Source organism: Parasteatoda tepidariorum, chromosome X2 (assembly GCF_043381705.1).
Source record: "Parasteatoda tepidariorum isolate YZ-2023 chromosome X2, CAS_Ptep_4.0, whole genome shotgun sequence".
Taxonomy (NCBI): Eukaryota; Metazoa; Arthropoda; class Arachnida; order Araneae; family Theridiidae; genus Parasteatoda; species Parasteatoda tepidariorum.
The window spans coordinates 31792243-31808051 of record NC_092215.1 but is presented as its reverse complement, the minus strand read 5'-3'; the positions used below and the strand labels follow the sequence as shown (position 1 = coordinate 31808051).

At 30.1% G+C, this 15809-nt stretch overlaps 1 protein-coding gene across 3 annotated transcripts in view; it reads right to left on the bottom strand.

The window, feature by feature from the left end:
• Positions 1 to 1253: 1253 nt before the first annotated feature.
• The window catches only part of LOC107440907 (uncharacterized), a 45805-nt gene continuing 31249 nt past the window's right edge, over positions 1254 to 15809 (bottom strand). For all 3 annotated transcript variants that reach the window (XM_016053990.4, XM_016053991.3, XM_071188444.1), the window contains exons 13-14: positions 9843 to 10010; positions 1254 to 1587 (exon numbers count right to left, since the gene is read on the bottom strand). In XM_016053990.4, the coding sequence (XP_015909476.1) occupies positions 1420 to 1587; positions 9843 to 10010 (336 nt within the window). In that variant the 3' untranslated portion in view covers positions 1254 to 1419. The remainder of the gene's footprint in view (positions 1588 to 9842; positions 10011 to 15809) is intronic.

Below are 15809 nucleotides of genomic sequence, written 5' to 3'. Positions count from 1 at the left end.
TTTCTTATTAAAATAATACCTATCGATAAACAAATGTTGTAATTATATTTTTTAAAAATTTATTCGCTTAAATAGTTCATTGATGTGACGAAATACGTAAAAAATAAGTATTTAAGGTATTAACTGTAAACTGTTCTCTAGGCAATATATTTGGAAGTATAGTGACCAAATTATGGGTCCTCCCTACATTTTGAGGTTCAACAATCCAAAGCCATCAAAAATAAGGCATATTTATTCAGATTAGGGACGTTTTTGTCTAATTTATTTTGACAAATGAATTTGTTGAATCAACATCATATATATATATTTAAATATATATACATGCATATATATTTGAATTTTTGATGTTTTTAAGAAACAGATTTGATACAGAAATATTTACTCTAATGTGTGATGCTATTTAACAGATTTTCTCCACTATTTCTTAACATTTTTTGAAACAAAAAATTTAGCAACTTTTCTGCAAAATTTGTTTATAAATTACTGGGAAAAATATTTTACATATCAAATTTCTCTAAAGTTTTTATAACAGAATCTTTTAGTTTCCATGTTCTAAAAAAATATCTATAAAGTAATAAGGGTTGAAACATCTAAACTAATTTTAAAACCACCAAGAATTTTAATTTTATTTGAAAAATTTTTTAGAATTTAAATGCAGCTATAGCTTGATTCGTTCAAAAAATATTTTTAAAATACTTGTTTCAATAAAACTTAAGATTATCATAGGAAAAATTGTCAAGATGTTTTCTAACAATGATGAAGGGTTGCCTAGGGAAATAAGCAGATTAATAAATCTTTCAAACTTAATTTATGCCATCAATTAAATATTTTACAGGATTATTAATAAATCGCCTAGTCTAAAGAGAAACCTTGCTGTACAGAGTTTGAGACTTCACTTGCAAAAGTTGAATTCTGGGTTCTTTTTAATACAGATGTTGACATAGGCCATTAAGGCAAAGGGTGCGTTTGTTCTTGTTTTCCACTGGCGCCATCTATGGCCAAAAATTCGACTTCTGCCACGCCCATACGTCATCACCCATAGTCATCATTTACTAGATGGGGAGTCTTCAGCCGCCTGGATTCGAACTCCCGTTCTCACGAACGTGAGTCCAGCGCCCTACCTACCAGACTATCCCGGCCTCTTTAAGACAGCTAAATAGCAGAAACATAAAATTATAGTCCTTAGACTTATAAAGCTATAGCACATAAATATACTCAACACAATTAAATGGAATAACAAAAACCTGACATGATTTTAAATATCAACAAAAACTTTTTATTTCTAGTAATAAAACATATATTGACATTTTGTCACCGAGAACGTCAAATTATTCATTGGCACATAAGCTCTATAAGCTTATTTGCCCTTTACAAGAAGTAAGCTGCCAGTGAATATTAGCAAAATATGCAAATAATTTTTCATATATCAACAATAGCACTCTTTGAGGTTTGGTGATTTTTTGTCTTCACTGTTTCAGAATTCAATCCTTGAGGAGAAGTTACTTTTAAATGTGCTGCATCAAAGGCACGTTTAGATTGAACTAGTGCATCTTGAAGATTTCTGATTATATAAGACTGCTGCTCCACCTTACAATAAAAAGAAAAACCATCAGACAATAATTTGTAACAAAAGGAACACATTAATTCACTCAAAATCTAGATAGTATAGCTATGTTATAATCATGAGTAATAATCATGAGTAATAATCATCAGTGATAATTATATAATATATTATAATCATCAGTAATAATAAGCTTATTCAGTAAAAAATATACTGAAATTTATATTTTTTCACTACCCTACAATAATGGAAGAGACACTTAGAGGTGTTTAGTTCATGCAATTTTTAATATTTAGCAATAAGATTTAAAGCGTCCAGAGGTTTGAGAGACCGACGATAAATAACGAAAGAAAACAAGTATTTTTGCTCACCCTATGCCAGAAATTCAAGCAATAAGCTTGTATTGATGACTTTAATTGTTATTTTTAATAATCGAATAAAATTTTGTAAACCTACAGTAAATATTAATGGAAATATAGACTTTTTTTTTTATAAAAAATTAATTTTTGATTCAGGTTTTTTTTACTATAAATATTTAATGAAGTTAAAAAAATTTTTGAAAAAATTTAAACTTAATTACAAAATTATCAATCAAAAATTTTAAAACAAAAAATTTAAAAACTGTGCAGGATATAAGTTTTTAAGAGAAGTTCTTTGATTCAGCGCATGGGCAGAAAAAATTTAAAATAAGCTTTTTCATAATTTTGTAGTGAATGGTATTTGGCAACGCATTAAATTTTTATTCGAATATCTTAAAAAGTTTTAAGCAATTTTCAATGTAGTTTTTGTACTTCTTAAAAAAAAGCTCAAAGCCTTCAGGGGTTTAGACAATTTAATAAAAATGATAAAACTTTACAATGATCGTCCTAAAACCAAAATGTAATTGTAAAAGTAAAGGAAATGTGCGAAAGAAAACATACTTTTATTGGGGATGATTTCTCACAAAGCCACCAGTCTCATTTTAATAAATCTTGTTAAATAATAGTACAAAATGAAATTAGTGGAAAACCCCTTATTGTTTTTAGCTTTCTTTAGAAACTTTATTGAAATTTTTCAAATTTTTAGGATATTCAAATCAAACTTTTTCATTAATTGCCAAATAAGATTCACTACAAAATTTTGAAGAAAAAAAAATTAAAACTTTTTCTGCACATGCGCAGTATAAAAAAAACTACTTTAAATACACATATCTTACTCAGTTTTTAACTAATTTCTTTTAAATTTTTTAATTAATAATTTTCCAAATCAATAATTGCTCCAAAAAATTTTTCTTAATCCCATTGAATATTTTTAAACTTATAACAAAAAGTGTAAGACAAAAAAAGTTTTTTTTTTTTTATAAAAATGTCAATATTTTCATAAATATTTACGCTAGATTTACAAAATTTTATGTAGTTATTAAAAATAACAACTTCAGTAATCGGTACTAGCTACAAGCTTATTGCTTGATTTTGTGGCAAAAATACTTGTTTTCTTAAGTAATTTATTGTAGGTGTCCCAAACCACTTAAAGCTCTTAATCTTATTGCTATGTATGAAAAATTGCATGAACTAAACACCTCTAAAGTCACAAAATAATCCTTTACGTTTTTTTTTTCAAAGGATCCGTCGTTATATAAAATTATGCTTTGTTTAGAATAATATGCTATTTTTATAAGTGCTATGAGTTTGCAACTGTTATTCATGATTGCTAGGTCAAGTTGAACCTACCTAAAGCCAGCACTGTCTACGCTTATTTCGAAAATGGTGCAAAATGTCAATATGGAGAAAATCCAGTTTTGAAATCAGAAGCATTTGAGGTCTATTTTTAAATATTAAAAACTTACTCTAATGCTGCATTACTTGGGCTCATGAAAATTTGCAAAAAATTGAGATCAAGGCAGTGATTTTGATTATTTTCATCTAGGTGGGAAAATGTTGTCAAATTTAAAAAAAAAAAAAAACTTTTAAAATATTTACGTTACTTGTCTGTTCTAAAGTCTTCTTTTGCATTTACTGGAAGATTATACATAGTTTAAAATCATTGCATTACTTCAAGTGTAAGGCACTTAAACTAAAACGCTTTTTTATTTTCCTCGAAAACAGAGCTTCGAAAAACGGCTTTACGCAATTCTTGAGAAATGTAAAAAAAGAAAAAACTGAAAATCGAAAGTGTCTATAAAACAAGGTTGTAATTAAAAAATATGTACTTATACATCTATAGTACAACAAGGTTTTTATATTTAAAGTGGATAAGAAAATGAAGCATCAAAATACTTATAGCTGATACTGATTAATAAATTATACAATATACAAAGATCATCTGGAAAATAAGTTAGCCGCATCATCAAAAGATGGTTTTGAAAAATAATCAATATGAAATGCAAACACACAAGCCAGGTAGATTGTGGATGTTGGAAGCAACGGTTGCAAATTCTCGATTACATTGATGTGCAAGGATGTCTGCTTTCATTTATTTTCCTTTGGACTGAGAAGTGAATAAAGAATTTGCAATGCGCAAAAAGTAGCCGAAATCTAAATCTGTAATGCATTGTGGGAATGTTATAAGGAGGAAGACTGTTTGTAGTTGGTGTAAAGATTTTTCCAAAAGTAATCAAAATGTCTATGATGAACATCTTTCTGGATAGCCATCCCTCATTGATGATAACATCATTGTTGTGGAACAAGTGTGGCAGCAAATTGTGCAGAATGTATGCAATGGAAGTCAGAAGCCATTTTCCACAAATATTCCAAAATGTGGTGCATGAAATCTTCATGAAACACCAGTTTTTCTGAAAATTGCCAGATAGGGGCTAAAAAAAAGCTTTAGACCTGAATAACAAACAAAATTCATGGGAGCAGCATCGACCATTTTTGTAGCGATACTACAATGAAGGTAATGTGCTTGGTGGCAGAAACTATTTAGCATAACAGCAGGCACTGCTGATTAATTTTCATCTCAGAATTGATTTTAAAAAAAATGGAGAAAAAGTTGCAGAGCGAAAGTAAGGAACAAATAAAGATCAGATGAAAAACAAAGATTTTTCTACTCTTATTTAAGAAAAATAAAGAATAATTTCCCCCTTTTTAAATCTAATATCAAAGCAGACAGACATATCCATCCCGCAGATACTTTTTTTTTTAAAATCTAGCTTCTTGTTTAACATCATTTGCTCTAGAGGAGATAGAAAAGAAAATTGTGAATTTCTAAACCTTACTCAATTACCAACAGAATTATGGTCAATTTCTGCTCTTATACCAAACACCCTATATTTAATCCCTTATTATTCATTATACCGGATATTGTTTTGCAATATTCTTGCAAAGCAACAGCAATGATACGATATTGAATAGAATTTGAAGGAACTTTAAGTAGGAGCAATTAAAAACACCATAAAATACAGTTATTATTCTTTTTGAACTGAAAAGATTTTTTCAATATTATCTGCATGTGTTGTGCTTTTTTTGGTTTCTTTGTTGAGCTTAGTGTAAGCATACCTTCCTTTTCTTTTTTCATATAGCTATTTATATTTTAAGCATTACCACTATTTTTAAAACATTTCTAAACTTGTTTCTAATCAAAATTATAAAGCTGAATTGATAGAACAAAAAGAAAATGGGGTTTTTTTTCTCTATAACTCAATTACAAGCTTTTACTGTATTGAGTTACATTCCCCTTTCTTAAAGTATTGTATAAAATTCAAACCACTTAAAGTTTTTGTGTATAATTATTGAATACCTTATATTTGTATATTTTGCTACATATGTATTAGTTTAAATTGAATTTCTACACATCATATTCTTATAATCACTGTCTAATTCTGTTGGGATCCGGACAAATTTGAGTCTATGAAGATTTGCTGCAGATTGTCGCCCTAATTTCAGCTACCAAGCTCCTTGAAATCTATAACAAATGCCTAAACCGATTTTTAAAGTGACTGAGACGTGGATAACTCATTTCACCCTAAAAACCAATGCATTGGCATCATAGGGATTTCTGTGTTTGACATAATTTCAGCAGACTGTATCCACACAAAAATTTATGTGCACTGTCTTCTGAGATAGGAAAGCCACTCTTCTTGCCATGAAATATTTCGGTGAATAATGAACATTATAAAGAAACATTAAAGAACTAGCGATTAGCCATCTGATGCTCGTCCTAAGTTCAGGAGGCTGAGTACTGTTGTTATAATACTCCACAACAGCACTCACATGCATACATTCAATCCCCCCCCCCCAAAAAAAAAATATGTTGCAAATATTTTTCTGGGAGATGTTTGACGATCCACCCTATAGACTTTATTTTATTCTTGGTGATTTTCACCTGTTCTTGCACTCGAAGAAATGTCTGTCCTCTCCAACAGAAGATGGGCTAACAGCTATGACATGCTGGATCCATTCCTGGACAACAGATTTATATAATACTGAACGACAAAAACACGTCTTAAAATATGAAAGAGTTACGGTTCTGAGTCTTGGTGTTGAGAAGTAGAAGTTGCAAAAGATATGTTGCCGCTTGCAATGTTTTTTTATAATACACTGCTCAAAACAATTAAAGGATATTGAGGTTGTGGGTTGATCTTGCACTTGGAGTGTTTGATCACCAAGTCACCACTTGGTGATGAAATCATTCACCAAGTTAGCATGATGTGGCCTGCAATCATCGTCCATTAACATGAAGCCATCTCCAATTGCTAAAGAATAAGGAACTACACTAGGTCTCAGGATCTTGTCCCTATGTCGGTGGCTGGTCAGAGCTCCATTTCGAATGATATGGAGATCGGTGCGCCCATCAATGGAGATGTCAGTATAGACCATCACTCCCCCACTGCCAAATCTTACATTTTGGGGCCGGGTTAGCCTGGTTGGTAGAGCACTGGTCCACCTCTGAAAGGTTGTGGGTTCGATCCTCGCCGGTCAAAGACTCCCCGCGTAGTAAATAGTGACTGATGCACGTTAAATCTGTCGAGTCATTAAGTCCACCAAGTTCCCATAACATCTCATACCTCTGGGGGTACTGATCCAGGAGATTCCTTGTCTTCTGGATTGATTGAAAGTTACAAGGCTACAGAGTTGAACATTGGTAGATGTAAACCAAAATTTGGGTTGGCTGTTCAACCACAGATATAAAATAAAATAAAATCTTTCACTTTCGTGCATGAGCGCAGAATTGTTTCTAGTTTTCTTCCTTCCAAATGAAATTACGCCTATTATCATGATGAACAGAAAAATTAGACTCGTCAGAGAAAAGAATATTGCACCATTCATTTCTCCTCCAGTTCACATGCTCAGTTGCCCACTCAGTTGCGACTGCGCCTTGGCTGTTAACGTGATGCATGCAATTGGTCGACAAGCATAGACCTACAGCGTGAAAGCAGTTTCAGACAGTTTGTGTCAAAACTGTGGTGCCAGTAGCCAAGCAAAGGTGTTGTTGAAGAACAGTGGCTTTCATATTTTGGTGTCTCCAAGCAGTTAGCGTTAAATAACGGTCTTCATTGGGCATTGTTGCACGTCAACGCCCTTGCTCTAATATTCGGCTAGTATTTCCAGTCTCTAAAAAACTCTTCCAGATCCTGGAAATCACACTTTGTGAAACTCCGATGGTTTCTGCTACTTCGGCATGTGCTTGTCCCCTCTCTACCTGGCCAACAACTCCCCAAGCTTCGTATTCAGTCAAATGACTTCGTTGAGACATCGCACTCATCTCAACAGCACGCTTACTGATAATCGACATTCTTTTCCACTTGGTCTTACATTAAGTTGAAAGCCAAATCAAATTTGTTGCTGCTAAAGCGACGTCTTCGACGTTGAACTCAAAATTTGCATACTGAGAAGTTTCAAAATAAGAAAAATTTGCATTTGCGACTATCCTCTTCCATTTTATGCAACAAAAAAAAAGACATTTGCCTATACCGTTATTTTATGCAAGACTTACAATATTCTTTAATTGTTTTGAGCAGTGCATAAAATTTAAATGATACATCAATTTTCGTATTATAGAATCGTTATTTTTTCTTAGAGCTGATTTTTACTCTGAGAACGCAACTATTTGTTAATATACCACGGCAAAATCCCCAGCTAGCAGTGAAAGTAGAAGTAGTTATTAGCGCTTTCGTTTTCCATCAAAAGGTGTCATTACCAATATATGTCTTTCCGGCCGGAGTGTGACTATGCAGTCTACAGATACATTGATATGCCAATTGCAAAAGAAACAGCAATCTATCTTTTGCGATAAATCTTTCTTGGTAATTGTGCTTCGCTTCTTTTTAACAGCAGTGGGAAATTTACTTTCCAGATAAAAAAAAAAGTTTCAATAATCTTTACTTCATTTCAACCTAAATAATTCATTTTTATTTCTTGAAATAAATATGAGAGTAATTGTAAAGTAAAGAATTTTCTGATTTCAAGATGTGCACAATTCTCTCATCACTTCAAGGGCCAAAACATCTGTGATTATTTGCCTTCAGGCGTGAAAATGTTTAGTATATCCTCGTAAAAAATGTGATAATTGAGTAAAGTAGATGATAAAATTTAAAAAGTAACAATGATCTATAATAAAAAAATTCTCAAGCTTCCACTGAAGTATTTTTTACAATGTTAAATTATTAAATCATAATTTTATTTAAAAAATTGAGTGAGGGAAAAAAACTATAAATCAAGGAGACACGCAAATAAATTATTTTGTTAATCATTATTTACATTAAAAAAGCAAATTACTGTTTTTTATCAAATGATGAAAGGTTATATTCGTAAATGATGTAAAGAATACATGTTGAGATACATATTGAATCCGTAAAAAATACAGGTTCAATCCTATATTAAAAAGCAAATTACTGTTTATTATCTAATGATGAAAGTTTATAATCATAATGTTTGTAATAATTTTATTTCTTAAGCACTGATCATAAATCTTTGTTACATTAATTTAAATATATTTTCTATTTTTGACCAGATTTTTTTTTATCAATTTTCAAAGAATTCAATGCCCAATTTTATTTAAAATTTTCAATATTGAAAAATTTCGCAACTTGTGTTAGCTATTTTAAAATGTTACGTAAATGTTGTAATGTCAGTCCTGTTCAATTTATTACACAAGAATTGATGTTAACTATTTTACAATGTGAAACCAAACCAGACAAATGTAAGGTTTGAAATATATTTTCTGGAGACAAAAATAAAGTCCCTATTTTTCAAATTGATAGGCAGATAACTTAAGCTTATGGAACTGTGATGTGTGAAGCTATAGTTTGAAAACTAAGTAGCTTATTAATGGTGGACGAACCAAATTTATTATGAAGAACAATCAAATGAATTTCCTCGTAATTGTTTTTTCTTGAATTTTAACAAACTTTAATCAATTATTGTCTAATAAATCGAACAGGATTGACATTACAACAATGCAGGACTGAACATGTTCTCTCCTGATATTTCAAAAATAAAATTATTATTGAATTGTTAGTAGAGATTCAAGCAATAGAAAAGATAAGGCAAATAGGTTTCACAATTTTAATAAATAAAGAAAGAAAGAATGGTAACTACACTGACTTTTTTCACTAAATACCACAAATAAGATCACTTAGAAAAATTTATTTTTTTACCTAAAAATTTTTAATTTTGTTACATATTACTGTATTATACTGCACTAATTAAATGTTTGTATCAGAAGAGCACTAATGAGTGGAAAAGTATAGAGTTGGAGACACACTAGCACAGTTAGTGGCGGAATTGTGAAACAAACCAGATCAAAACTTTCTTTACTCCTAAAGTTATCTTCATACTAAGTTAGTACAAGTTTTTCTACAAATAATATATGCAATTACTAAATTTATGACTATATAATTTTAAACCAACATTTACTTTTGCATAATATAATTTAAAAGAAGGATAAAAGAGTATTTGAAATTCAATTGAAATGTTTTACAAGGATTATTTCCATAAATTAAAAAAAAAGAAATGTCAATAAACTTGCATGTTACCTATCCCTTGAACATGCATAGATCTATGCATTAACATGCATAGATCTTGAACGTGCATAGATCTTTTAGAATCCAGTTTTTGGACAAATTTTTTTTTTTTTTTGCATCTCATCAAATCAAGCAATTTAAAAATCCTACAAAGCCAAGTTTTCATAAACGGAGATTTAAAATTGATTTTTGTATCAGTGAAAAAGTGCACAGTTAAATAAACCAAGAGAATCCCCTATCAATTTAAATTTTAATATGCAAATATTTAAGAAGAAAGTAAAATCTAAAACCAATTATAAAGAATTTAAGCAGAGATAATTTAATAGCAGAGAATGTTACCTGTAACTTAAGTTTTTCTATTTCTATACAAGATTCTTCATAATTTTTAATGGTAACTTGCATCGTTGAACTTAAGTCATCTAGTTTTTTTTCAAAAACTGAACATTCTTGCCGAGAATTTTGAAGTTTTCTTTCCAGGTTCTCCAAGGCTGTGTCTTTTAACTCGACCTTAACAAAATGCATCAATAAGTTTTGGTAAACAACTTAGAAAGCAAACTTTAAAACAAAAACTTTGAAAAATAATGTTGATGCAAAATAACAAGTTCATCAAAATTATCAGACTTAAAACTATCCACCACTGAGGGTTTTTTTTCCTTTTCCAGATAAAATATAGGTTCCATGAGGCAGCTTTAAGGCTCCTCACATTTTTCAGTCAAAGGAAAGGGGAAAATAGTAGTCAATTGTAGTTAAAGAGAACTTTGGAGGACCATTTATGATATCAGGTACCACAATAAACGATTTAGTTACATAAGCATAAACAAATCAGTCAAACGGAATTAATTTAGATATAGGCTCCAATTAACAAGATAGAAATTCAAGAATAATTTTCTTAACTTTGGAACAGCTCTCGTTTTTGGTTTTTAAAAGTTTGTAAAGTAAGAAATTTAAGAAAACTTAAAAGATTTACTGAATAAAGATTAAATGAATTCGATATTTATACAAGTTCTCAAAACTTATTTAATATTGCACATATTTAAGAATACAGATAAACTTTTACAGAAATTATGTAATAATTATTTTAAAAGAATTCGTAATTTGAAAAATTTTTAAAGCTCTTTTTGAAAAGTATCCACTATGTAACATATACAATTCCTATCTTTTATTGACTTCATCACATCTCTACAATTTTTGAATCTACAAAGTACCCATTATTAAGAGCTTTCCACAGGCTCTTTCTCATTAGAATAATATTATTGACTAAACTGATCTTATAAAGATGTGGTGCGAACTAAGCACATAATAAATACCTTAATAAAATCATATTGCTTACGAAAATTAGAGAATGATCCTTGCTTAAGTTTCATTATTGAATTGTTAATAGGATACAAATGTAATAATCATAAGGAATAAAGAAAATTTTAAAATAAAAATCTGAAAAATTTATTTTAAAAAATTCAAAAATGTTTCCTCAATTTTAAGATAATGTTTAACATTAGTTATGTCAATATCTCTTTAATCAAATAATTAAAAAAAAATTTCAAAAACTTATAAGAAAATATAGAGTGGTAAAATAATTGTTGAAGGTAAATTAGCATGGCCCCTTAATTCCCACTTTTAAAATTTGTGCAGATTGAATTGTTACTAACTTCACTTGTTTTTGTACAAATAGTGGTAAGTCCCAAGTTGCAAACTTAGTGATTTTAGAACAATAAAAATGACACAACAGTTTTGAAAGAAAAAAAAAGCAGAATACATGATAACATGAAACTTCAGAAATATTATTTTGAAATTACGAATTTTACGTTAATAAAAATTACTATTCAAAAGAATTTATAGTAAATAAAATATAAATTAAATTATGAAACATTTTTCATTTATGTAATTTGTTTAATATTTTTTAATCAGAATCTAATATTTTCAATTAAAAAGTTTTCAATTGAAGTAAACAGATCAATTTGTGAGCAGCCCTATTAGTTACCATTTAAAATTTTTGCTTATTAATGAATTTTTAATATGATTGAAATCATTTTAAATTAACAATAAAAATGAATTAATTCAAAATTTTGAAACAGCTAATCTTAATTATTCATACAAGATTTGTTTTTCTTTTCAAAATTTCTAACTGTTATATGACCCCTAATTCCCCTTTATAAAATTTTATAGCAGAATTAAGTATTTTAAATATTTAATTAACGAATCCTCAAAATGTTGAAAAAAGGAATAAGATAAAGTTCAACCTTTAAAATATTATTGTATATTTATATTGGAAAGTTATGTATGTAAAAGTGATGCTTTGCGTCTTATGAACAAGAAAAATGTAGACAAGATGGCAATTTGTCTTGCAGTGGGGTACTTTTTTAGAATATAACGGCAGGGGATAATCTCCAGTAAAAATCTCAGATATTTGATGATATTTCTGTATTTCTTGCTCCACTATCTTCAACTAAGAATACAGCAAGGTTTTCCAAAGGGCTCAAAAAGTAGAAAAGACAAAAGCAAAAATCATAGAACAAAGAGTTCACACCTTCAAGAGTTCACAAGTTCAACCTTTAAAATATTTACAATTTTTAGAATTGTTAATTGAATCTCACGATGGAAATTGGGTCTAAAAAAACAAAATTCCGTGGATCTGCAGAAAAGTGGCCAGTTTGGTCTTATATTTATTAAATCAAATGAATAAAAAGGAAGATTTCGAAGAGATAAAGCACAGCCATTATTGACTTTCCTAAACTTACATGGAAAATCTTAATTAGTAATTGATTGGAGTGTTGTACAAGGACTGCGGTACTAATCTATAAATACAACAGAGCACAAGCATCTACATCATTAGCTTTCAAATGTGGATGATGAAGAGTGAATAATGACAATGTGATGATGACACAAAAGTTAGAATGCATCAAAATTTTAGCATAATTGAAACAATTCTTAAAAACTAAATTCAAATTATTTAAAAAAGCCAAAGAGGAACAAAACATTAAAAAGAGGACTATTTCACTCTAAGAAACAAAATTGGGAGGGAAAAAGAAGACAATTTGGGAGCCCTACAAGTTGGTACTACAACTTTCTTGTTATTTTTGTACCAAGCTTAGATTAAAATATGTATCGATTTTGTTAGATTGAGTAGACAAGGTCTATTTTTAGCTTAGTTAATCTACTTCTTGATTTATTTTACACTGCATTCAATCAACCGAATTATGTGTTGACCACATAAGGGACAAATATTTGCCTACTCTTAACCCCTTTTCTTCCCTTATCGAAAAAAATTTTAATTCTCCTAATGAAATACATCCTTATGATTTTTTAAAACACATTTTACTAATTGGATACACCAAATGTAAATTCAAGCAATTTGTATCGTTTGACATCCTTAGAATTAAAGTACCAAATTCAAGTTAGCTGAAATTTGCAAATTATTGTAACTTCTGCATGACTGAATTTTAACAATTTTTCTAGGAAACATATGGAATATTGTTGATCAAAAATTAAGTGATAATTATGATTCAGTAATGCAATAACTTTATGGATTAATAGTAATAGTGATAAATTTTGTGCAACATAATCATTCATTTGTATATACAGTGTAACGTCCCATATCCGGACGTCCCTTTTCCGGAGGGGTCAATTTCCCAGACACTTTTTAACAATCAAAATAAACAAACATCTCTTCATCTTCCCCACTCTCTTAAAAAAAAAAAAAGTATTTTGACAGGTTTTTTCCTTTCTTAGCTTCTAGTGATCTATGCATTAAACCCATAAATCAACAGAAAAGAGAACAGAAGATCTACCAAGACCGTACCGTTAGTAACGCTCCTCCTCTGGAATGCAGGAAAGGGGGGGGGAGATTTGTTTTCAAAAGAGCACAATTGAGTCCCCTCCCCCCTTCTTTCCTGTGCAGCTGGCTAGTAAAAGAGGCATTTCCTGGAACCTTTTTGATAAAGTGTTAGGGAAAGAAGTACTGTGAAAAAGGGTAAACACAGCAAACGTTAAAGTGGAGGGGGAATCCCCTTTAGTCACACAAGAAAAAATAAAGAGAACCCAATCAGCATGCCACGCCTTTATGCTTGATTGATAGCCAATGACAGGAGAGAAAATAAGAACTTGTCACTTCCCCCCCTTCAACTTGAATGACAAGTAAGAAGGAAATGAATTTTGCTTCTTCACCTACCCACCTTAATGAATGAATGACGGGAATTTCCCCTTCTTGCTTGAAACGTTCTAGTTCAAAATGGCGGAGAGAGCAATTAATATTTTCATAACTGTAAATTTTTTTAGTTTCCTATATTTATTTTTATAATAGCAATAATTATTTTTTTTTAAATATTTTGTTTTTGATTGATTAGATATCATTCTAATACTAAAACATTATTGCCCGAAAAATAATGTTATTTAATTTCTGCTTCTTAGATTCAGATCATTTTAATCTCTGTTTACCTTGGGGGTCTATTATACGGAAAAATCGATTATCCGGACTTCGGAAAGTCCCGCCGATTCCGGATACGCGACTTTCCACTGTAGTTTCTTAACTAAAACATATTAGTGGTGAATAACAGAAAAAAAACATTTAAGGGTAAGTTATGGTTTTGAACTGAATAAAAAAAAGTCACTTATCTTATCTTATTAAGATAAACTAAGCTTTTATTGTTTTATTTTGAGAATTGAATCTGTTACCAGGGTTACGATAGATAGTAGTTTTGAATAGGGATGTGGGGTTAGCTTGGGAGAGGTCATTTCTTCTATCCCCCCTTTAATGAATGGGACATTTTAAGTTGCCAATGTATATATACCAATTCTCGAAGCTGATTTTCTCCATAATTTTGAATTTATGCATGTATCAGAAATGAATGTATTAGAAACTAAAAAACTAAGTTAAAAACTCCTGGTCATTTTAACATGACGGATTACAGTTAAACCATTTCTAAAGATAATAAATATTTTGATCTTCTAAAATAATTCACATCTATAACTAAATTATCCAATCAAAATAAACCTATCAAACATAATACTGCATGGACCTCCTGTAGTGGCAAAACCACACCAGGAGATTGACTAAACCAATCAGCTAAAACATTGTCACGACCAGGTAAAAATACAAAATCGAATGAATATTTACTTAAATCAAGGAGCTACTACATCAGCAGGTAAAATTATTTTACGATAGTGTTTCAATGCTTTGTTATCACTTAAAATAGTAAACTGTCTATTATACAAGTCTATTATTTAAATGCAGTAACACCTTTAAATATTGCAAAAAATTCTCATTTTATAGCCAGATAATTTTTATCTGATTTGAATAACGCTTTAATAAAAATGAAACAAGGCAAAGAGATCCTCTTGCTCTTGCAGTAACACAGCTGAAACTTTTAATTTACTGGCATCTGCATTGAGGAAAAATTTATTATTTTACACAAATGGTTTACAGAAGTAAACAACAACTCAAACTGAAACACTGACAAAATCACATGTGTCAATCAAAGAGGCTGACAAACAGGTGCAATGTGACTGGCAGACTAAGAATTTTAATGTGGCTCACCCTAAAGAGGGAAAGAGTAAAAAGTGCTAACTCGGGAACCCGATGTCAAGGTAACCAGTTGGCAAATAAAAATTCACAGCAGTAAAAAGAAATAATACTGTAGTTCTGTCTACAAGCACATGCTGAAACAACAAAAAATGGTATTGTTGGAGTCGCATTTATTAGTATAAAAATTAAGTGGTGCCCCCATCATAAATTTATCTAGGATTCCTTTCCAAATATTAATATGTACCACTTTTTAGGTTCTCTGTGTAAGTATGGAGAACCCATTAACATGCACTTACAGATCTAAAAGTAAAATGCCTTAACGCCACTAAATAAGTACACTGATTATGACTGATATAAACATTTAGGCAACTTTTTTACTATAACTATATTTTGAAAAAGTTGTTCCATAATATGTTCATCCTTGGCTAGCTGTAGATCTCTGAGTATTTCAAAAAGTGGATGAACACTGAAACAGAATAAACATTCATTCATACACTAAATGTGTAAAAAAAAACATTCCTGTTTCAATTATTAATACAAATTACTATCTGCAGGCACAAGATTTTAAATTTACATACCTAACTAATAATTTTTTTATTCATATTTATTCTATGCCCCGTTTCGAAGTTTTTTCTGGAACCCCTTTAGCTGCTGTAGCTACAAAAAAGTATTATTGATATAATGTTCAAATTGTTAGCAAATTTAACTATTTTCTGAAACTAATGTCCCCAATCTAAATGTGTCTGATATATTATCTGATTGCTTTCCCACATAGCAATCAAATGTTT